The sequence below is a fragment of the Panicum virgatum genome, chromosome 8K, assembly GCF_016808335.1.
Source record: "Panicum virgatum strain AP13 chromosome 8K, P.virgatum_v5, whole genome shotgun sequence".
Lineage (NCBI taxonomy): Eukaryota > Viridiplantae > Streptophyta > Magnoliopsida > Poales > Poaceae > Panicum > Panicum virgatum.
The window spans coordinates 7,820,827-7,843,018 of record NC_053143.1 but is presented as its reverse complement, the minus strand read 5'-3'; the positions used below and the strand labels follow the sequence as shown (position 1 = coordinate 7,843,018).

At 45.8% G+C, this 22,192-nt stretch overlaps 2 protein-coding genes and 1 pseudogene across 2 annotated transcripts; all 3 read left to right on the top strand.

Annotated features, from left to right (window-relative positions):
* LOC120643800 overlaps window positions 1-10,169 on the top strand; it is a 44,041-nt pseudogene extending 33,872 nt beyond the window's left edge.
* On the top strand, window positions 1,113-3,500 carry LOC120645380 (protein Rf1, mitochondrial-like). The gene has a single exon (XM_039922171.1). It carries the CDS (start codon window positions 1,113-1,115, stop codon window positions 3,498-3,500), a length of 2,388 nt encoding a protein of 795 aa, XP_039778105.1.
* A 1,648-nt stretch (window positions 10,170-11,817) lies between the features above and the next one.
* Window positions 11,818-22,181, top strand: LOC120643798 (protein TPLATE-like). Its single transcript, XM_039920268.1, has 7 exons — window positions 11,818-13,093; window positions 14,358-14,954; window positions 15,623-15,984; window positions 16,129-16,429; window positions 20,330-20,452; window positions 20,863-21,318; window positions 21,401-22,181. The coding sequence occupies exons 1-7, from the start codon at window positions 11,969-11,971 to the stop codon at window positions 21,899-21,901; spliced, it is 3,465 nt and encodes a 1,154-aa protein (XP_039776202.1). The 5' UTR covers window positions 11,818-11,968; the 3' UTR covers window positions 21,902-22,181.
* The last annotated feature ends 11 nt before the right edge of the window (window positions 22,182-22,192 follow it).

Genomic DNA, 22,192 nt, shown 5'->3' with positions numbered 1-22,192 from the left:
GAATTCACTTTTCATGGTCAACATATAGAATAGGCCTTTTATGGCCTGTTATGAGGTTTCTTTCTTTGTTTGCTAGGTTTTTCTGTGGCTACGCCTGCTTCGCCCCATTAGTGGACTCCATGCTGATCGGCCTCTCCAAAAAATGCACAAGCCCTGTCCATGGATTGCACATATGTTTTATATTTATTTCTGTATGAGAGCATCCTCAAGTGGTCAGGTTTCCTGCAGTTCGAACGAATATGTTTATGTGCTTCAGAGACATTAGTATATTCTTGGCTCCCATTTCCTATACGCCTTGCATCTTCATACCATAGAGCAACGGAAGTTCCTGCATGTCTCCGTTTACAGTGAGACGCTCTAATCCTTTTCAGTCATCTGAACCTTAGCAGTGTTAATCTTGATGCTTGGCATCCGAAGCATGTTTCATGGAACTTCACGCACCGCTTTTGCCTGATGCTTTTGAGATTATTCAATTCATACCAATGAACGGAGCGCTTGAAAAAAAAATCAGTGTATGGAGTGCTTGAAGATATTTTGTGCGTATCCTTCAAATATAATCATATAGAACTATAGTCAAGTTCCACATTTTTCTGATACGCGGGGAAATTAAAATCGCCAAATAACTCAATTATGGGCCGGACACGTATCTGAACGTTTTCAGGACACGGCCCAGCCCACGAAGCACTTGAGCCTGCTATCCCAGTTCCCCCCAACCCTCGCACTCGCAGGCGCCGCCCGCCCACCCGCCCGAGCGCTGCCCGCCGGCGAGGAGCCTCGCCGGGTGCGATCTCCGGTAAGTTTTCCGTTCTCTTCGTCCTCCGGTCTCCGGATTGATTTCTTCCTTGCATTTTGTTTCATCTCTGATTTCCTCCTCCCCCCGATCTAGAGACCTGTTCATGCTCGCGCAACGATTCGCAGGTGCGCGGAAAGAAATTCCTATCTCGTTGGAGAGCTGTGTCGTCCTGGTTCAGAACGTGGGGCATCTTCCACAACCAACCCGCGCACGCCGCCGCCGTTCACCAGCTCCACTTCCTGACCCTCACCCTGCACTTGCCAGCCCCCACCGCCGTCCTTCCCTCTGATGCCCGGGCCACTTGCCTCCCCACGCCGACATGTCCCGCCGCGCGAGCGCCGCCCGCGACAGGTGCTTGGAGCTGGAGCGCGCCATCGCTGCCCGCGTCCGCTCGGGAAACCTTGGCCTAGATGACGCCGTCAAGCTGTTCGATGAATTGCTGCACCACGCTAGGCCAGCCTCGGTGATCGCCATCAATCAGCTCCTCACCTTTGTCTCTCGCGCTCAAGGAAGGGGCTCCTCAACCTCTGCGCTCGTTGTATCACTCTTCAACCGGATGGCCCGTGCCTCCCCGAAAAAGGTGGGTCCCGATGGGTTCACCCACAGCATCCTCATCGGTTGCTTCTGCTGCATGGGACGCATGGAGCTTGGTTTCGCTGCCTTTGGCCTCATCCTTAAGACAGGCTGGAGGGTGGATGGCATAGTCATCAATCAACTGCTCAAAGGTCTGTGTCACAGTAAGTGCGCGTCTGAAGCCATGGACATAATGCTCCGACGAATGCCTGAGTTTGGCTGCACGCCGAATGTAGTTTCATACAACATAATTCTCAAGGGCTTATGCGAAGAAAAGAGAGCTGAGGAGGCGCTTCAGCTTCTCCACATGATGGTTGATGATGAATGTGGTAGCTGCCCACCAAATGTCGTGTCGTACAACACCGTCATCAATGGCTTCTTTAGAGATGGCCAGGTCGATAGAGCTTACAACCTATTTCGTGAAATGGATGACCGGGGGATTTTGCCGACTGTTGTGACCTACACCACAGTTATTGATGGCCTGAGCAAAGCTCAAGCAGTTGACAGGGCCGAGGGTGTTCTTCAGCAGATGATTCATAAAGGTGTCAAGCCAGACATTCAGACATATAACTGTCTCATCCATGGATATTGCTCTTCAGGACAGGGGAAAGAGGTGGTTCGAATGCTCAAAGAAATGTCCGCACATGGTCATCAGCCAAATGTTGTCACTTGGAGTTTGCTGCTGGATTATCTTTGCAAGAGTGGAAGATGCACAGAGGCTAGAAAGATTTTTGATTCTATGATTGAAAAGGGCACAAAACCTAATGTAACTACATATTGCACTCTGCTTCATGGTTATGCTACCAAAGGAGCTCTTTCTGATATGCATCGCCTCTTGGATTTAATGGCAGGAAGTGGTATTTCACCTAACCATCATACCTTTAACATAATTCTCTGTGCGTATGCTAAAGGTGGTATGATAGATGAGGCAATGCATATATTTCACGAAATGAGGCAGCAAGGGTTGAATCCTAATGTTGTCACCTATTCAACAATAATAGATGCACTTTGCAAGTTGGGAAAAGTGGACGATGCTATGCTTAAGTTCAATCAGATGACCAATGAAGGGGTGACTCCTGATATTGTTGTTTTTTGCTCACTAGTTTATGGACTGTGCACTGTTGATAAATGGGCGAAGATTGATGAATTATTTTCTGAAATGCTAAATCAAGGGATCCATCCGAATGCCACGTTCTTCAACACAATAATGTGTAACCTTTGCAGAGAAGGACGGGTCATGGAAGCCCAGAGTCTCCTTGACTTGATGGTGCGTGTAGGTGTGAGACCTGATGTTATCTCGTATAATACATTAATTGATGGCTACTGCTTATCTGGTAGGATGAATGAAGCTTTGAAGTTACTTGATGCTATGGTCCGAGTTGGCTTGAAACCAGATGCCTTTTCTTTTAATACTTTGCTTCATGGCTATTGTAGAGCTAGCAGGATAGATGATGCTGTTAGACTATTCAGAGAAATGTTAAGCAATGAAATTAGGCCTGGAATTGTCAGCTATAACATCATACTTCATGGTTTATTTCAGTCTGGGAAGTTTTCTGAAGCAAAAGATTTCTATCTCAATATGATCAAAAGTGGAATGCAGTTGAACATTTACATGTACAACACAATTCTGAATGGTCTTTGCCAAAATAAATGTGTTGATGAAGCATTCAAAATATTTCAGAGTCTATGTTCTAAGGATTTTCAACTTGACATCATTACCTTCAACATTATGATTGATGCTTTGCTCAAAAGTGGCAGAAAGGAAGATGCTATGGATATGTTCACTGCTATCTCTGCCCATGGTTTAGTCCCAAATGTTGTGACCTATCGCTTAATGATACAAAATCTCATTAAAGAAGGGTTGCTAGAAGAGTCTGACAATCTGTTTTTAGCAATGGAAAAGAGTGGATGCACTCCAGACTCATGTATGCTAAATTCTCTTGTTAGGAGGTTGTTGCATAGAGGTGAGATAATGAGGGCTGCGGCTTACCTGTCCAAAATTGATGAGATGAACTTGTCAGTTGAGGCAAGCACTGCTTCCTTGCTAATATCAGTTTTCTCGAGGAAGGAATATCAGCACCATGCAAAGTCCCTTCCTGAAAAGTATCATATTCTTAAGGAGATCAATAGTTGAGGATTTTTTTTTCAATGGAATTGGATTCTCAACTGTGTTGAGACATCTTTATGTGGCGCATAAATTTGTTGGAGTGATTATGTCTGTCTATTGCAGTGATTATTTCTGTCTCATGCTCTAATTTACTTGTCATATTCTATGGTCCTTTGTTTAGAGAAATGTTATCATTATAGTGCTCTACAGTATGAAGTTTGTCACCAAGTAAAAAATTATTTTATTTTCAGTTGCACTTATCTTTATAACAAGGATCAATTTACATGTTAATGGTTCAAGAAGTTTGGATGCTTTTTGTTTACATAATTTTCAGGTTGGTCATGCTAGTCATGGAATCTCAAGCACCTATTTTGAACAATTTTCAGGTAAACTACCTTACTCATTCTTACTGGACATTCGAACCATATAACAAATCAGGGACACCAGCCACGGCCAGAAAATAGCGATTTAGTTTGCCTTCTTTGGTTTCACTAGTTCAGGCCTTGGCCCAAAGAGATCATTAGCTCCTCCTGCTTTTGGTACAGAGCCTTGCCTTGTTCCGTGACCAGCCGAAGCTCCCAGAGGATCCCCGTGTCTCTTGGAGAGTACTTCTTTGCTTTCAGGAAATCCACCCTGGCTGATTCTGTCTGGCCAAGTTAAGATTTAGCTTTTCCTCGCCTGAACAGTTCTTCCACACTATTTTCGTCCTCTGACAAGACCTGAATAATAAGATTTTGAAAAGGACAGCCATCTAATCGGTAATTTCTCAGACAAAGCAGGGTAGTTTTGCAGTAGGAACATAGGATTGTTCAATTGATCAAGCATCATAAGTTCAACTTCACGGAGCAGAGCAGTAGCCACGCGAGGATTAGGTGGAGATGTAGTGCGTATGTACTCCAGAAAGCTTGGGACTCCGTATTTTTCTTGTTCCCTAGAACACCATTCACTATTTGATCGCGAAGTAGCATTTTGATTTGCATGTCAACTGGCACACCAATTAAAAGGCTATGATATCTGCTGAAGATGGTGGAACTCTGTATGCTCGAGTTTCATGTTATCCCTGTTTTTTTAGTTCTATCCCACCCAGTTGAAGTGTAGCTTTATGATCTTGGTGAAGCGGCACCACGATCCCTCCCAGGTTTTTTATCTTTCGATCCCCCCTCCCCCCGCGCTCTTTTGATTTTGTTGGTTTATTAGTTGTTAATTTGCACCCACACTTGACGGATTTCATGTTCGTGTTTGTTTTATCTGTTGATTTGAGATAGTTTAAGGTTCTGCAAGTTTGAAATCTGGTAGGGATTTCTGACGCAGGCAGGAGAAATTAAAGAATTCGCGGAATCTAGGGTTTTGGATAGCAATCTGTGCTGTCTGATCCGTAATTTATTTGGGATGGCAGGGATCCCCTCTTTTCATGGGTGATTTTTTTTTTTTTGCAGCGCGTGCATGGAGAGCACTGGGGTTTGGGAGAGGGAGACACTAGATTCTGATAGCTTGGTTTTAGTGAGGGCAGCGTGGAATGATGAATTTGATTTTTCTGTTATAGGCATAGCTAAGCTGGGGACTTCTGTAGTATTAACAACTCCTCCACCCCATACAAACACTCCCAATAGCGTGGTAAAGAGATTAGTTACAGGCATGGATGTATGATACACTTATATCTGTACTAATGTTCTATCATATTTTAAATTTTAATTTATTATTTTATAACTATTATGAAGAAGCAGGTTTCAGCAAAATAATTTGCCTTCTTCTAGCGCCATGTTTTTTTTCTTCTGTCTGCTTCAGATGTAGTTATTTAGTATAAGCTTTTCTATATGTGCTTTTTTGTTGATCCAGTTTCATTTGTACTGGCATTAATACATTGAATTTCTCTGTGTTTCATGCTCCCCCTGCGCAGCTATGTGTTTATGCACTTTTCTATGCTATACATATATTATTTTGCTAGTTTAGTTCATGTGAGCGGGATTGGGAGGCTGATGATATATGGATCTTTTTGCGTCCATTTGTTGCAGACATATACATGGATTACCTTTTTTCCCCAAGTCATTTAATGGACTGTCAACTCATATGCTTATTCTTCACCATACATGTATATTTAGATGGCTCGCAAGTCGCAAGAGGCCAAGTCACACTGTAGAGTTTGATGAAACGGGCAATCCAGATGATTACGAGTTCTACGCTTGTCTCCATGAAAAGAGTGATGGCTCAAGTGAAGATGATTCTGATGTACCTTCTCAAGACGATGTTAGTCCCTGTGCTCTTCGTTTTCACAGCATATATATTTTTGTGTTCTGCACCTTAGGCTGTGAGCTAGTGGAGATATTTCTTCTAATATATATTTTTTCTTTTCATGCAGGGGTCAAACCATAGTGACTCAGATGATGGCAGGGCAGCACTCTTATACCAGAAGTGTATGAAAAAGGTTATTTTCATTCTTCAATCTTCAGTTTCTTGTTTTCTAAACCTTGCAGCCTATATTTTTCTCTAGCGGTTTTTTGACGAGTTGCACACTGTCTATTCATGTCTGATATATTCTCTAGTGAATTGGGATCAATATATTCAGTATGATAAGGATGAAGAACCGATGGGCATGAGATTCGATGACCATGAGGTTGTGTATCCTACAGTACCTGAACAAGGCGCCAATAATTTGTAAGTGCTCAAATTTTTCCGCATATGTTTTATCCCTAAGCATTCCTTCTTTTCTTTCTTTTTAATTCCCCTTAGAGCCTGCACCAAAATAATTTATTTACAGTTACAGAACAATATATTTACAGTGATATGAAAACCGTCAAACCAATGCGCAACAACTGTAATTGTACATAAGGATATATGTAATGTTAGTTCTAATTTTGTCATATATAAAGACCTTCCATACTAGCTGAGTGGTCAGTCCTATTCTTGCTGTCTTTATAATTTGGTGCCTCGTGCTTCATTTGCTTTGTTTCTTTGCTAGCTTCTCCCTCATGGCGTCCACTTGCCCTTTAAATCTAGCAATGTGCTTTTCGGTAGCTTCCTTTAATGTCATATTGAATTTGTTGCTGCTGACTCATCAAAGTTGCTAGCTGGAAAATTTTGTGTTGGATCTTTTTTGCTGTGTTTTAAACATGTCATATAGGTCAAATTGGTAAAAGAAACTTCGGTCCTCAGCTTTTCTGACCGTGGCATCTTTTTGTCATAAACTCATGATGTTCCTAGAATATTGAACATCGCTTCGCTCACTGCTTACTCAAGTTTTAAGTTTTTTCTGATGTGCCCTTATAGCCTGCACCAAAATAACTAGTTACAGTTCCAAAACAATACATTTACATTGATATAAACACCGTCAAACCAGTGCGCAACAACTGTAATTATGCATAGGGATACATGTAAATTTTAGTTCTATTTTAGTCCTAAATAAGACATCTGATACTAGTTGAGTGGTCGGTCCTATTCTTGCTCTGTCTTTATATTTTTGGCTCCTCGCGCTTCTTTTGCTTTTGTAGAAGTGATAGAATTGGTATAATGGATGGATTGTATTAGCTTGAGGCCTCGGCCGGTATATATAAGAGTACAAGACTTGGGGTGCAAGGCAACCCCACCGGATATGTATGGCAGTCCGGATACAATATATAAACTACCAAATATACTCTAACATCCCCCCGCAGTCACAGCGGGAGCACTGCAGACGGTGAGACTGGAGGAGAAGCCGAAGGTAGGAACCGACGGACTGACATCCCCCCGCAGTTGTAGCGTCGGCGCAATGCGGATGCTGCGACTAGAGAGAACCGGCGAGAAACTCATGCGGATGGTAGCCCTTTGTGCCGATGTCGAAGAAGCCGAACTGGAGCAAGTAGCCGTGGTCGAGGAAGTCGTGCGTAGGGTAGCCGTGGTCGATGGTGAGCTGTCGAGATCGCCGATGGTAAGGAGCCGCACAGGAAGCCGCGGGCGCACTAGGAAGCGCCATGGTGGAGGCGTAACGGAGACGACGCCGGAGACGAAGACGGCGACGCGTCGAGGCAGTCGAAGAGAGAGTCGATGCCGCAGTCGACGCAGACACGCCATCGAGCGACACATCCCCGGGGACGATGGCACGCACCGGTGTTGCCAAGACCGGACGTGCGAGGGAGAGTGCACCACCAAGACGCCGTTGTCTGAGGGACCAGCAGAGAAGGCCTCCATGACGATCGCAGGCGCAGAAGAACGGCGAGGAAGAAGATGCCGATGCAGCCCGCAGTTGCTGGAGTAGACGAAGGGGTAGAAGTGGACGGCGACGAGGTGGTGCTGGACGAAGCGACGAGGTAACCCCGGACGATCTGGCGCAAGGCCTGATGATCCGGAGGACGCGGCGGCGGAGCTTGAAGAAGGCGACGAAGAACTCGAACAGCTCGGTGAAGACCATGTGCGCGCAAGGCGCGCACTGACGTAGTCGTAGACGATGTCGAAGATGCGGTCGAAGTGGCCGGCGTGGACGAAGTCGAGGACGTAGTCGGCGGCGGTGAAGATGCAACGACGAGGAACACCACAGACTGTACCGCTGCTGCCCGAAGAGGCGAAGCAGCGACCACCCTCCATACTCGGGGAAGAGGCGCGCAATACGATGACGGACGTCACAGGAGCCAGGTGGATCGCACATGTCGGCTGATCAGACCGAGTATGCGCAAGGCGAGACGACGATGGGCGAAGTTGGTGGAGGCGTCCCGACCGGTGGAGGCGACGACGAGCCGGCGAAGATCGACGTGCGGACGAGGCGACGAGGTGGGCGGCACAGATGGGCGTCCCCTAGGGCACCGTCCATGTCGCTATGCCGCACAGTCGAAGACGAAGAATAGGCCGGTGAAGTCGATGCTGATGTCGAAGTAGAGGCGTGCGGTCGACGGGCGGTGGGCGACTCAATCTCGAGCAGTGCTCGAGTAAAAAACAGAGGAATTACCAAAAAAAAAACAAATCAGCAGCAGCTCGTGTAGCACATCTGGGTGCGCGTAGCGCAATCCTCTCAATCTCCTCTTTTTCCTTCTCTCCCGTCACGGTCAACGACCGCATCTGAAGCGGAAGAAACGGAGTGAGAGGGACGGCGGACGGCGATGAGGGAGGCGGGCGGCCGGCTCCCTGCGGCGGCGCTGGAGGTCCTGCGCCGGGCGGCTCCCCGCTGGGAGGGGCCGCGGAGGGACGGTTGAAGCCGGGCGGCTCCCTCCCTTGCGGCGGCTGGAGCCCGCGCGGTGAAGGGGCGGCACCGTCATGCATGCCGCCGGCGACGAGGTCGACGCGCTGTGTCGGGGCCCCTGCTGCCACCACGGCAGCACAGGTTAGGGCACGGACGCCGGAGGAGACTGCGGCTGCCACCACGGCAATGCAGATCGGGGTCGTCGACGACAGCTTTCATGGCGGCGGTGACGAGGTACGTCACGATCTGCTGCTGCTAGACGCGAGGATGGCGGCGGATTAACTCGATCCGCCGCGACGGAGGGTGCTGCCCCCGGCGGAGGTCATGGTGGACCTCCCCGGGGGCGCGCTAGGAGGCCGTCGAGGGGGCGCCCTGGATGGGAGCCGTGGGGGACGGCCGGCAGCGCGCAGGAGGCAGGAGGGGCGCCGTCGGCGCTAGGGTTAGGGCAGCGAAAGATAGCCTAGGATCTCGAACCCTAATCTCGTGATACCATGTAGAAGTGATAGAATTGGTATAATGGATGGATTGTATTAGCTTGAGGCCTCAGCCGGTATGTATGGCAGTCTTGGGGTGCAAGGCAACCCCACCGGATATGTATGGCAGTCCGGATACAATATATAAACTACCAAATATACTCTAACAGCTTTCTTTCTTTTTGCTAGCTGGTCCCTCATGCCATCCACTTGCCCCTTTTAAATCTAGCACCATGTTTTTTGCTGGCCTCCTTTAATATCATGTTGAATTTGTCACTGCTGACTCACGAAACCTGCTCACTAGGTCAAGTTTTATTGTGTGTGTGTGGATCTTTTGGCTGCTGTTTTTAACTTATATATGTCAAATTGGTAAAAGAAACCTCAGTCCTCAGCTTTTTCATCTAATGCATGCAGGTTTCACTGTGGTATTTTTGTCATGATGTTCCTTGAACATTGGACAACGCCTCGCTCACTACTCACTCAAATTTTTAGTGTTTCTGATGTGCCCTGCATAAGAATCAACATCGCCAATGATTTGATGTTTATACCAGCAAACACTGGGTTGAAGAGGCTTGTGACCAGCTACAGAAAAGAGGTATAAATTTACATGTTTCTTATGAGCAAGAATGTGCCTTTTTTTTTCAGGGACCTAGTACATGATATATCGCCTTTTCAATTTATTCTATTTTCTTTTTGCATTTTGAGCCAGGAGGAAGAGTGAATTCTTTTTCCTTTCCGCGGCAAGTGAAGATTTGAAAGCAGTTTTGTCATCCCGGTTGCTGATTCTTTTAGCATTTCAAGGCAGATGTCCACTCAAGTCATTGCTTAGGATAACAGTGGCTGTTTTTAGTCAAGCGTTTATAAACAATGTAATAGGTATAGTCACGCAGGATAGACAGAGAACCATACTATGTCTCATGTAACCCCATGGGGATCCAGTAGTATTAGTGCCTTAACATTATTCAGCTACTCATAGACCTTTTCAGCGCTTCTACAAATTCAAGACATTTTGTCCCTGAATAATATGTTACAGCAGTATTGTATACTAAAAAGAGAGATATGAATTTCTCCAATTACTCAGCTGCCTTTTGCTGTTCTTTTCATTTTGCTTTTCTTCTGATTTTTTTTTTGGTTTCGGCAAACATGAGGCTGCATGTCCAGGCTTTGTCCTTAGCCTTGCTCCACCGGTTCCATGGAACCGCCTCCCACCCTACGTAGGGGGAGCTTTGGGGGAAATTCCTATATTTTAATCACACCGTTTCTTCACGATATTAATCACGTTTGAGCCCTGTAACATGATGAATACTGTATGATTTTTTTAAATTCAAAAACGATAAATAAATAGTTAGTTAAGGAGTTATAGGGGGGAATCTTTTGGAGGGAGGTAGTAAAATATAGTAAATAGTATGTTTGGAGGGAGTTGGAGATGAGAAATGGTTGGAGATAGCCTTAGAGGATTCCTTCTTTTCTTCTTTGATTTCCCCATGGGGCCTTTTTTTCTACCCTTTTTTCTTGCCCACTCTCCCATCCTCTTTTTTTTCCCACGGGCCCATGGCTGAAATGTTGGTATGTACACAGCACACACAAAAAAGAAAGAGGTCGACGGCCCACAGAAGAACAGAGAAAAGTCCATCCTTGAAAATTCAGGTGTCAGGAAGACACAAAATACCCGGTTCAACACATGGCAAAATACTCGAGTCTCACTGGAATTGCACAGTATACTCAAAATCACAACACGACAACAAGATTAAATCTGAGCCGTCTGCTTTATATCTGATGGTTTAAAAATTCGAGTGTCAGGAATTAAACCAGGAAAATGCCTGAGGACAGCCCCCGAAACGGAATGATAGACCGATAATAGTCATCAACTTTCAATCTGATTCATGCTGGGCTACCACTCGGCGAACACGATAGCAGCAAGGTGTTTTTTTTATAGCAGCAAGTTCGCTGCAACTAGCTAATAGTATTTTTCTCTCACACCAAACCAACACCAGCCACCAGCTAGCCAGCGGTATTTTTCTCTCACAACAAATTAGCACCAGTCACCAGTCACAGCATAGCGAACAGGATGGAGGTGTTCGCAGCAGCCGTTGCCACCAGCAAATCATCCTCATTGAGACGTGTAGGGTATTTTTTTTTTCGGGACGCTTACTGGTACTCACTTTCATCTGATTCATGCTGGGCGCAGCAAACGTCACAAAATGTTCTTTAAAATAGATAACATCATTTAAGCCAGCTGTATGTAAATTTTTGAAACACGTTTGAACCAGAAGAAACTCGTAACACCATTTTTTGGGAAGAAACTCGTTTAAATCGTAAGAGCAACTCCAACATATCGATCTTTTCCATTTTCCTTTTTCACCATACAGGAAAATCTCCTTTCTTAATTTTAACATATATGGAAAAAGTGCTCCAGCAGATTGATTTTCCTCCCTTTCTATATAAAAAAAGGAGATGTGATGTCTCCCCTTTCTATTGGGGGTTGGAGAGAAATTATTGGGGATTGAGAAAAAATAAAGGGGAAAAAGAGATGGAAAATCAATCTACTAGAGTAGATTTTTTCAACATCAATTCTCTATATTGAAAAAATAGAAAAAAAAAGAAGATCAATCTGTTTGAGTTGCTCTAAGACACAAAAGTGAATTTCTTGTCAGCCCAAGCTGGCCCAAAACAAGACTCCCCGAAATGATCCGACCTCCTAAAAGAAAAAAAAAAATTGATCCGACCCGTTAGCACCATCAGCATCATCACTAACCAAAATCTCACCAGCGGAGCCCGACCCTGCCTTCTCAGACTGACTCTGTCTCCCTCAGATCTAGGCCACTGCCCCCCGCCCCCAGCTCCGGCGATCGCCGGAGCCCCTCCGCCCCGGGGGCGCGATGGACCTCCTCATCGCGCAGATCACCACCGACCTCCGCTCCTCGGACGCGCTCCGGCAGTCCTCCGCGCTGCTGCAGGCCCTGCAGCAGTGCGCCGCGGGGCGCGACGTCTCCGCGCTCGCCCGCACCGCCGCCACCGAGATCCTCTCGGCGCCCTCCTCCGCCGTCTGCAAGCGCCTCGCGCTCGACCTCCTCCGCGCGCTCCCGCTCCCGCCCGACCTCCTCGACCCGCTCCTCCTCACCTCCCTCCGCTCCGACCTCTCCTTCCCGGACCCCGACGTCGCCGCCTCCTCCATCGCCTCCTTCCCCTCGCTGCCCTCCCACCTGCTCCCGTCGCTCCTCTCCTCCGCCCACGCCGACATCGCCGCCGCGCTCTCCTCGCCCGCGGAGTCGCTGCGCCTCGCCGCCGTCACATCTCTGTCCTCCCTCCTCCCGCGCGACGACCTCGCGCTCATGTGCTCCACGAACCCCTCCCTCATGGCGCACGCCACCACGTGGTGGGGCCGCCTCGCCGAGCTCGCGCTGGACTCTGCAGACGCGGTTTCCGCCGGCGCGTTCGAGGCCCTCGCGCGGCTGTTCCAGGAGCTAGAGGGGCGCCGCATGAGCCGGCTTGCTGGCGACAAGCTTGTTGATGGAGAAGGTGCGCTTGCAGTGCGTGCCCAGTGGGCGGCTGATGCCATCGACTTCATTTGGTCCAGGCGCAACATGCTGATTGCTCGCACCATGGTGATGCCTGTGGAGAGCTTCCGTGTCACCGTGTACCCTCTGGTGCACGCAGCTAAAATGGTTGCTTCAGGTGTGGTAAACACGTTGCGGCGGATTGCCAAGCCAGGGGACACTACGATAGCTGATAGCGTGGAGTCAAGTGCGGAGAAATTGGTGGGGGTATCAGACATCGTCTCTCACTTGCTGCCATTCCTTAGCTCACTTGATCCACCACTGGTGTTTGAGGTGGGGATCAATATGCTGGCGCTCGCAGATGTGCCTGGGGGCAAGCCAGAGTGGGCTTCAGCTGCCATTATTGCAATCCTGACACTATGGGACCGACAAGAGTTCTCGTCAATGAGGGAGACTATTGTCAGGGCTGTTGTGACCAATCTCCATTTGCTGGATCTTGGAATGCAGGTACTGAATCAATCTCTATAACAAATTATTTTAGCATATCCCTTTTGATTACGGCCTTTGCAACGTGTCCGTGGCAAACTGGCAAATTTCAGTTATTACTTTTTTAGCATTGTGTCAACTGTCAACGGTAACATAAAAGATCTTGGAAGTGTGTGGTTAGGTTCGGACTATTACTTGCTGGTAGTGGTATCTATGTTGTATAAAGTCATCTAGGAGGCAGTTACACCTGGCCAATACAGCGATTTACTGTCATCATTTGTAGCTCATCTCACTTGTAATTAAATCGTAGCCTGCCCTTGGATGACAATAAGGTCTTATTTGTTAGGGTTTGCAAACTTATTCAAATAGCATGTAGTTTGACAATTTAGTGTTCGTTTTGTGTGCCAAAGCAAAAAGCAAAAATACATGGGCTTGAATTGAACTAAGTTTATAATCTGAATTCTTAATACCACCAGGGTTTAGTATTTTGTAGGTTATAGTTATATATATTGATTGAAGCCACAAATATATGTAACCGTGCAATACCACCAGCATTTACTGTCGCAGTGCATCCTTTTGATTTATTAGTTCTAAAGGCGTCGCCTAGGCATCCAGGCGGACCCAGCTCGCCTTGAGCAAGAGCCACGCCTTGTTGCCTATGCGTCCAAGTGCACCCGGCTCGCCTTGTCGCCTTTAAAACTTACCCAGTCAAATATGCATCATTTCAACGATCAATTTAATTCTTCAATGTGGAGAGTAGAAAATACCAGGGGCCTAGATTTTGCCTGGGCTTCCAAATTCTAACTGTATGACCAAATACAGTATTTCCCACACAACTAATGATTTATTTAGTTGTATGCATATCATAAATTAGAGTTTATTTCTAATGTTTCATTGTAGTTGTGGAATAGCAACCATAGCTGGGTACACTTTCCTTTGCACTTTTATCTTACAATCTGTGTATTATCTGTAATTGGGATATTTGGTGATACATCAGTGAGCCCATAAATATTATACTGTTGTGCACTTGCTGTTGCTTTAACTAAGTGTTTGACACTTGAGTCCTGTGTATTCATAATTTGGATTATTACCTCAGTGGTGTCATTCTTATGCTTGAATTGGAGTATCGAAAAGCTAAGCCACTGATGATTAGAATTCTTTACCTCTCTGCATTACCCTGGATAACTTCTGCATATGTTAGTGTTAGAGGGATAATTTTTAATTTAGTGGATAATTTTGTGAATTTATTCAAGATGGATTTATGAGAGCATGCGCTGTGACACAGGTCTCTCTCTTCAAAAGATTGCTTCAGATGGTGAGAAACTTGAGAGCAGAGTCAGATCGTATGCATGCATTGGCATGTATATGTCGGACTGCTCTCTGTGTTGATCTTTTTGCAAAGGAGAGTGTTCGAAGAGGTCAGAAGCCTGTTCCAGGAACAGATGTGATATCGCTTTTTGAGGATGTGAGGGTTAAGGAAGATCTAAATAGCGTAACAAGTAAAAACTTGTTCCGAGAAGAGCTGGTGGCCTCCCTGGTTGAAAGTTGTTTCCAGCTATCTCTTCCACTACCTGAGTTGAAGAATTCTGGGACAGAGAGCAGAGTTATAGGAGCGTTAGCCTATGGAACTGGTTATGGTGCTCTGAATTGGACTGAACCTGCTTTGGATGTGGTGGAAGTTTGCAGGCCATGTGTTCTTTGGGACTGCAATGGTCGTACCTATGCAATCGACTGCTATCTAAAGTTGCTTGTAAGGCTTTGTCATATATATGACACTAGAGGTGGTGTGAAGACAATTAAAGCTGGTGCATCTCAAGATCAGATTCTGAATGAGACACGACTTAGAAATTTGCAGCTACAACTTATCAGGGATCTTCGTGAGGTTATGATCCTTTTCAATTTTCATTGATGTCAAAACTTACCTATAGTTTCTTATGTTAATACTAGCTGAAATCTAAGTGTATGGCCGTGTTTTCTCATGTCAACCGAATAAAATAATTCTGGTTCATCTATTGTGTTTTTTCCCCACGGGAACATTCAATGTTATTTCTCTTGCATATGAAAAATTTGAATTAAATCTAGTTTTCTTTTATCTTGATATATGACATACCTTTTTCACTAGTATCTACTGTTTTACTTGTTGCATCTACCTTGTGTTTGTGTAAAACTTGCCCTCAGATGTGTTTCAGCAAATCTTTGGATCCTGTTTAGGATAGAAATAGAGAAATGCTTTTGCTTTGCCAGAACATTACCTTTGTTTAGATACGTTCACATTCTTATTCATTGATCCTTCATCCTTGTAAATACTATGTAGTTAAACTGCATCATTTCTTAAAGATGCTTCTCCATTTTGAGAGATTAATAAAACTAATGTTTAAAAGCGCGCTAGGCGCTAAGCGGTCAATTGGGTGGCACTGTGTGTAGGCACTGATTATGCAGCTGATTTTTTAAACAGTGAATAAAAGACCAATAGCAACCTAATTCATGATCTTTGTTTCCTTTTCCAGAATGGCTATAAGATTATTAAATTCGATTAACTGTATCTTTCAGATTCATACTCCACGAATATCTTCACGCTTGATATGGGCAATTTCTGAACACTTTGATCTTGAAGGTCTGGATCCCCTTTTAGCTGATGACCCAGAGGATCCGCTGAATATTATCATATCTAACATGCATAAGATATTATTCAATACCGATTCATCTGCTACTACATCAAATAGGATACAAGATGTGCAGGCTGTCCTAATATGTGCTCAACGTTTGGGGGCAAGAAATGCAAGAGCAGGCCAACTTCTCAGTAAAGAGCTGGAAGAATTTAGGGCAAGTACTTCAGCCGATTCTGTCACCAAGCATCAATCACGTTATGTCTTGCAAGTAATAAAATATGTAACAAACCATCCAGACAACAGGTGAGCGCATTTTGGAACTGAATACATCGTCACTTGTGTGCTGCAGCATTTGCATACATATGTAAAAGTACTGTACCTGAATATAAGATCTACTGGTACATGTATTTGGACTGATTGTGAATCATGTCCTATTCAATGTTTCAGGTGGGTTGGTGTGGGTGATGCTACAGGGGATTATCCATTTAGCCACCACACGCTTACTGTTCAATTTTCAGAGGCATCTGCTGCCCAAGACAGGAAATTGGAGGGATTAGTTCATAAGGCCATTCGGGAACTGTGGAGGCCGAATCCTAGTCAGTTAACTCTCCTACAAACAAAGGGAATTGGTGCCTTGCATAAAGAGCATCCAAAAGCTTGTACTTTGACTGGCAGCAGTGATCCGTGCTACATTGAAGCATATCATTTGGCAGATCCAACTGATGGCAGAATCACCCTACACCTGAAGGTATGTCTTGATTGATGCATCTTTTCTCTGTTCGATTAAGAATATCTTTATTGAAATGTACTTTTCAGTCATGTTTACTGCTAATACTGCTTTGGGACCTCACATTCTAATCCTGAATTTAGTTACTAATGTTTGACTATAAAATTAAGGAATTTTCTTTAATAAAGTTATAAAATTATTTATTGTTTTCTTCTAACATTTACTTGCTACTTCATTATTTCTGCACTTCTGCTAGAAACCAAGATTCTTATATGAACAGAAAAGCTACTTAAAATAGTGACCACGCTTGATGCTCATAAACAAGTATGCGAACTTCAAAACGTAGTGACCTTGACGTTTCCATTTGTAAGACATGTTAGCCTTAAGGCTTACCATTCACTTATTGCATTAGTCTTCCATCCGATGCGACTTCAGTTTTGGCTGCAGTATTATGTGCAAGGGGTTAAGGGTACTTGCCATCTGGTACAACAACAACATAGCCTTTTTTTCCCAAGCAAGTTGGGGTAGGCTAGAGATGAAACCCGAAAGAAATAAGTTCAAGGTTCAGGCACATTGATAGCTAGTCTCCAAGCGCTCCTATCCAAAGCTATTTCTTTAGAGATATTCCAATCCTTAAGGTCTCTCTTAACCAACTCATCCCACGTCAGTTTAGGTCTACCTCTACCCCTCTTTACATTATCGACCCGCTCAAGAACCCCATTACGCACCGGCGCCTCAGGAGGCCTTCGTTGGACATGTCCAAACCATCTCAGCCGATGCTGAGTAAGTTTCTCCTCAATTGGTGCCACCCCGACCCTATCCCGAATAACTTCGTTCCGGACTCTATCCCTCCTTGTGTGCCCGCAAAACCACCGCAACATCCGCATCTCTGCTACACTCAGTTGCTGCACATGTCGCCTTTTTGTAGGCCAACATTCAGCACCGTATAACATCGCCGGACGAATTGCTGTCCTATAGAATTTGTCTTTTAGCTTTTGTGGCACCCTCTTGTCACAAAGGATGCCAGAAGCTTGCCGCCATTTCAACCAGCCAGCTGAAATTCTATGCCCAACATCTTCATCAATGTCGCCATCCTTTTATAGCACCGATCCTAAATACCGAAAAGTATCCTTCTGGACCACCACTTGCCCATCTAGACTAACGTCTCCCCCCTCATGCCTAGTCGCATTGAAATCGCACATCATGTACTCGGTCTTGGTCCTACTAAGTCTGAACCCTTTCGACTCTAACGTGCGTCTCCACAGCTCTAACTTCCTATTAACCCCTGCCCTACTCTCGTCAACTAGCACCACATCATCAGCAAAGAACATACACCAAGGGATCTCACCTTGTATATCCCTTGTGACCTCATCCATCACTAAAGCAAATAAATAAGGGCTCAATGCTGACCCCTGGTGTAGGCCTATGTTAATAGGAAAGTCAGTGGTGTTGCCATCACATGTCCGGACAAACGTCGTCGCATCTTTGTACATATCCTTAATGAGGGTAATGTACTTAGTTGGGACTTTGTGCTTCTCCAAAGCCCACCACATGACATTTCTCGGTACTTTGTCACATGCCTTCTCAAGGTCAATGAAGACCATGTGCAAGTCCTTCTTCTGCTCCCTATATCTCTCCATCAATTGTCGTATTAAGAAAATCGCCTCCATGGTTGACCTTCCAGGCATGAACCCAAATTGGTTTTGGGTCACACTTGTCACTCTTCTTAGGCGATGCTCGATAACCCTCTCCCAAAGCTTCATCGTATGGCTCATCAGCTTAATCCCACGGTAGTTAGTACAACTTTGAACATCGCCCTTGTTTTTGAAGATAGGTACTAATATACTTCTCCTCCATTCTTCCGGCATCTTGTTTGACCGAAAAATGAGATTAAAAAGTTTAGTTAACCATACTATTGCTCTATCTCCTAGGCATCTCCACACCTCAATGGGAATACCATCAGGGCCCATCGCTTTACCTCTCTTCATTCTCTTCAAAGCCTCCCCGATCTCTACCTCCTGAATTCTCCTTACAAAACGTCTGTTTGTATCGTCAAAAGAGTCATCTAAGTCAAGGGTAGGGCTCTCACTCTCCCCATTAAACAACTTGTCGAAGTACTCTCTCCATCTATCCATGATCTCCTCATCCTTCACTAGCAGTCGATCTGTCCCATCCTTAATGCATTTGATTTGGTTGATGTCCCTTGTCTTCCGCTCGCGGATCCTAGCCATCCTATAAATGTCCTTCTCCCCTTCTTTCGTGCCTAGCCGCTGATACAGGTCATCATACGCCTTACCCTTTGCTACACTCACAGCTCGCTTTGCAACCCTCTTCGCTAATTTATAGCCCTCGATGTTGGCTGCACTCTTGTCAAGGTAGAGGCGCTTGAAACACTCCTTCTTCTCCTTAATAGCCCTTTGCACCTCGTCGTTCCACCACCAGGTGTCTTTCCCCTCCTGTTTGCCTCCCCTACTCACGCCAAATACCTCTGAGGCCACCTTCCGAACACATGTTGCCATCTTTAGCCACATGTCATTTGCGTCTTCTCCTTCTTCCCAAGGCCCCTCACCTAGCATCCTTTCCTTAAACGCTTGTGCCGCTTCCCCTCTAAGCTTCCACCACTTTGTTCTCGCAATCTTGGCACATTTGTCCCGGTGGACACGTACCCGAAGACGAAAGTCCGCCACCACAAGCTTGTGTTGAGGGACAACACACTCCCCAGGTATCACCTTACAATCTAAGCAATCACGTCTATCCTCCCTCCTAGTAAGGATAAAGTCGATCTGGCTCGAGTGTTGTCCACTACGAAACGTCACAAGATGGGATTCCCTCTTCTTAAACACGGTATTCGCTATCAACAAGTCGTAGGCTAACGCGAAGTTCAACACATCCTCCCCCTCTTGACTCCTGCTACCATACCCAAAACCCCTGTGCACTCGCTCGAACTCTACATTAGTCGCACCCACATGGCCGTTGAGATCTTCTCCTATGAAGAGTTTCTCGCTGGTAGGCACGGTACTAACCATGCTATCTAGATCTTCCCAGAACTGCATCTTGGTGCTCTCACTAAGACCTACCTGAGGGGCATAGACACTGATCATATTCAAAACCGAATCTCCAACTACCAACCGGATTAGGATAATCCGGTCGCCTTGCCTTCTAACCTCTACGACTCCATCCTTAAGGCTCCTATCAATCAAGATGCCTACACCATTCCTACCCGGAGTTGCTCCCGTGTACCAAAGCTTGAAGCCAGTATCCTCAACCTCCTTCGCCTTCTGGCCCTTCCATTTAGTCTCCTGAACGCATAGAATATTTACACGCCTCCTAATTGCTACATCAACTAGCTCTCGCAACTTACCCGTTAGGGACCCTACGTTCCAGCTACCTATACGAATCCTAGTTGGCTCGGCTAGCTTCCTTACCCTTCGCACCCGTCGAGGGAAGTGCGAAGACCCTTGCTCATTTTTCACTACACCCGGGCGTAGATGTAGCGCGCCATTCAGGTGACGACCCGACCCTTGCTCACTTATCATCGTACCCAGGTCATGATACGACGCGCCCTTGGGGGGATGGCGACCCGGCCCTTGCCCATTTATCACCACACCCGGGTTCCGATGTAGCGCGTCGCTAAGAGGGTTACGCCCCAACGAGTTTCTTGTGGGTTTCAAATCCATTAGAGTGGCATTTTTTATGCTGGTTTGCCAAAATCTAACGCAACCCTCCTCCTTTACCCGGGCTTGGGACCGGCTATGTTGAGACGACTCCGGAGAGAGAGTCTTCCAGTCAGCATAGGCGGAGTTACTTGCCATCTGGTAGATTAGTTTAAAAAAACTATGCATGATTTTTTGAAATGTTGAAATTGTCTGTTTTGGAATGTATCATCATGTCAAATCTTTTGACTAATGTTTGCTGTTGCAGATTTTAAATTTGACTGAACTGGAACTCAACAGAGTGGACATCCGTGTTGGCCTTTCTGGAGCACTGTACTATATGGATGGCTTCTCTCGCACTGTTCGGCACCTTCGGAATCTTGTTTCCCAGGTGCTTCTACAGATTTGTCTATACTCTACATACTACAGTTTCCTTATGAAAATATGATCTGAAAGTGCTAGTAGGCTTTAACACCACTTTTCTGCCTTGTACACTTAGACAACCCAATAGCATCTGACCATCAAATTGATAGCTCAATATTTTATAATGCACTGGGAAAATGTGTCAGTTAAGAGCAAATACATTGCTTTCTCTAATATTTATTTCTCTTTTTTCTATTTGCATCTAGTGTCTGGAACAACTAGTAAGCATACAATGGGTTTCATATCTTGTTTCCAGATAGATTGTGTCCAACAAGAAATAAATATGGTATATTAACATATTAAAAACTTACCATAATATTTGTATGCTTAGATAAGCAATGACATCATTGATCAACTTATGCCTTTTCGATTCTCCAGGATCCAGTCCAAAGTAGTGTAACTGTAGGAGTTTCACATTTTGAGAGATGCTCACTCTGGGTTCAAGTCTTGTATTACCCATTTTACGGAAGTGGGGGATCTGCGGACTACGAAGGAGATTATGCAGAAGAGGATTCACAGATGATGAGGCAGAAGCGCTCACTTCGGCCTGAGCTTGGGGAACCAGTTGTTTTGCGGTGCCAACCGTACAAGATCCCTCTTGCTGAGCTTCTACTACCGTTGGAATGCTCTCCAGTCGAGTATTTCCGGCTATGGCCTAGCCTGCCAGCCATGGTGGAGTGCACCGGCACATACACATATGAAGGCAGTGGTTTCAAGGCCACTGCTGCTCAGCAGTACGACAGCTCTCCCTTCCTCAGTGGATTGAAGTCAATTTCTTCTAAGCCGTTCCATCAAGTATGCTCTCATTTCATCCGAACAGTGGCTGGATTCCAGGTAAACTTTGACATGCTGTATCACTTAAGCATACACAAAGCCATCAGTTCAGGTGATGACTTATACCATGAATCTCCTACAGTTGTGTTATGCTGCAAAAACTTGGTTTGGTGGGTTCGTGGGCATGATGATCTTTGGTGCAAGTGAAGTCAGCCGGAATGTCGACCTGGGCGACGAGACCACCACAATGATCTGCAAATTTGTTGTGCGTGCATCAGATGAATCCATCACAAGAGAGATCGAATCTGATCTCCAGGGCTGGCTGGATGATATCACCGACGGCGCCGTGGAATACATGCCCGAGGATGAGGTGAAGAGCGCGGCGGCAGAGCGGCTGAAGATCTCCATGGAGAGGATCGCCCTTCTCAAGGCAGCCAAGCCGAAGGTCCCGCCAGCCAAGACCGAGCAAGAGGAGGAAGAGGAGCGGAAGCAGAGCGAGGAGCTGGACGGGTTCGGGAACCCCAAGGGCCCCTCGACACTCTCCAAGCTCACCGCAGAGGAAGCCGAGCACCGCGCCCTCCAGGCCGCCGTGCTGCAGGAGTGGCATCAGCTGTGCAAGGAGAAAGCCATGAAAGCGCAGTGAGATCGATTTGTATCGTGTGTATCTTGCGCGCCTGTATAATTTTTGTATTGATTTTCGTTTTCCATTTTTTTTTGCATATGTATCCTGCTGACTTCGCTTACTGGTATACCGCCACCGCTGCGGTGATTTGTTCATTGTTTTCGCAGATATTGTTGTACTACGAACGGACTTTGTTTTGTAACATAGCATTTTTAAGCATTGGTGTGAAGGTTAGTTGTACAAGAGAATCCTGTTGTTGACTGCCAATTTTCCTATGAAAGAAATGTATCTTGTAATCGAAGGGTCTTGTCC